This window comes from Mobula birostris, chromosome 9, assembly GCF_030028105.1.
Source record: "Mobula birostris isolate sMobBir1 chromosome 9, sMobBir1.hap1, whole genome shotgun sequence".
Lineage (NCBI taxonomy): Eukaryota > Metazoa > Chordata > Chondrichthyes > Myliobatiformes > Myliobatidae > Mobula > Mobula birostris.
In genome coordinates, this window is record NC_092378.1 from 16,499,731 (window position 1) to 16,501,994 (window position 2,264).

Sequence of the window (2,264 nt, forward strand, 5' to 3'; positions counted from 1 at the left end):
ATGTTTGATCAAACGTACAAATAAATTTAGATAGGTGACTGCCAAATTGAAGTAGTACTCAAATTAATAAAAGTTTCACCTTCAATAGAAATTAATTTCATAATTAATAAATAGTCAGTCCACTAATGTAAGCGAGCAGCAATTATAATAATATTATTGTAAACTTGTCAATACAGTAAATATAAATAATTAAATTAGAAATAAATATATTAAATTTGAATTATTACAGATGCCATGAATTACTCAACAACTGCAGTAAATTATCTTCAAGGCTTCTGTCTTCTGAGCATATTCCTCTTGCGTCTTCTTTTTCCCATCTCCTGCATTTGTCCTAAAAATACTTCAAGTTCAAGAATCGCTTTACGCTGTATCATTTGATCGTCCCACTGTCAAAGAGAGGTAGAAACATTAATTTGCATCTATGGGCAAAAGGAGAAATCACAAGATCACCAGAAAGTGGGAGCTAGAGTAAGCCACTCTGCCTGAGGCCTGCCCTTCCGTTCAACATGTTTATGGCTGATGTATACTGGCCTCAACTCGTCTCCTGTACCCGTACCCTATAACCATCAAAAACATAAATATTTCTCTATTGTCATATTAAATATATCTAATGATCTGGACTGCATCACGTTATGAGGCAGCGAGTTTCAGAGATTCATTACTATCTGCGAATTAAGCATCCACTCACCACAGTTTTAAATGACCAGCCCCTTGTGTCCCATATTATGACTGTCCTGCTACTGAAAACATTTCAACATCTGCCCTGTCAATCCCCTTTAGATTCTTATAAGTTTGAATAAGGTCACCTCTCATTCTTCTTAACCCGAAGGGATATTGGCTCAATCTGTCTAGGGGCCCTTAATAGAACAACCCTCTCATTCCAGGAATTAGCTGGTGGATCTACAATGTCACTGTATCCTTCTGTAGGTCAGGAAGCCAAACTGAGCATTGTATTCCATATGTGACTTCTCCAACACTCTGTACAAATGAAACACAACCTCCCTATTCTTAAACTCCAAACCTTTCACAATAAAAGCCAAAATGACATTTGCCTTCTTAACCATATGTTGGATCTGCCTCCTAACCTTTTGTGAATTGTACACTAGAACACCTAGATCGCTGTGGTCTTCACTTGTTTGCAGTCTCTCTCCACTTAGACAATATTTGCCTTTTGATTCCTCTTCCCCAAGTGCATGACTTCTCACTTCATTACACTAAAATCCATTGGCAGATTTTCACCCAATCACTCAATCTCTCCAAATTGCATTGCAGAATTACAATGTCCTCACCACAACACCGACTTACATATCATCGGCAACTTTGGAAACATTGCATTTTATTCCCCACCAGGTTATTAATGTAAATAGGAAACAATTGCAGCACCTCACTAATTACGTCATTGAGAGAGCATTGTGAAATCAATAAAATAGGTACTTACTTTAATATTCTCCAATTCCTTGAGGTCATTGAGAAGAGAAGAGTACTTGTCAGATCTCAGCCACTCTTGCAAGCCATTTGCAACTGCGTTGATGGCTTGCTTGGTTTTATTATCCTGATGAGGTTTCAGATTTTCAAAGAAGTTTAAATACCATCTCACAATGGCACTCAGCATAATGCCTGATTCATTAGCCTGAAATACAAATTAAAGCAATTAAAGAATGTAATAATTACAAATAGTTGTATTCAAGTACAAAAAAGAAGCAACTTTGAGTTTAATCTCACCTTCAAATTATGTTTCTGCCATATTTTAATGAACTTCGCCCCTCCGTCAGCAACCTCATGATGATTTATGTTCTGGAAATAATTTGAATCAAATCAGTAAACTAAACATTTACACTCCTGTATCACTATTGAGTTTGATATGAGTAACTTATGTTAAAACAAATCAAATGTATTAAATATCAACGTCGATACTTACGAATAATCCCTTTAGATGCTTTAGTGAATCTGCCAATGATTGCAGTGGGACACCCCATACAGAATCTGAAAGCAGACAGCCTGCCAGCCCAATGATAAAATATCTCAGAAGCATCATGCTCAAAATCAACAAGTCGATAAAGGACCAATATGTATCTGCGTGTTTTCTCAGATCTGGCTCAAGGAAGACTGATGCCCAGCAATGTTCCTGCTTACATTTATACCTGACATGCGTATATTTTTAGCTTTGCAAAAAAACCCAGTTCACACATTGCATTGAAGTTCTGATGGTGTTAGATAGGATGGGACAAATTTTTGTGAGCCTGAGGTTTGGTTTGTGAGGTTTC

The 2,264-nt window shown here is 36.8% G+C and overlaps 1 protein-coding gene across 1 annotated transcript; it reads right to left on the reverse strand.

Annotated features, from left to right (window-relative positions):
* Nucleotides 1–229: 229 nt before the first annotated feature.
* On the reverse strand, nt 230–2,035 carry ifng1 (interferon gamma 1). The gene is made up of 4 exons (XM_072269348.1): nt 1,919–2,035; nt 1,723–1,794; nt 1,439–1,630; nt 230–386 (listed from the first exon to the last, which is right to left on the reverse strand). The coding sequence occupies exons 1-4, from the start codon at nt 2,033–2,035 to the stop codon at nt 267–269; spliced, it is 501 nt and encodes a 166-aa protein (XP_072125449.1). The 3' UTR covers nt 230–266.
* Between the last annotated feature and the right edge of the window lie 229 nt (nt 2,036–2,264).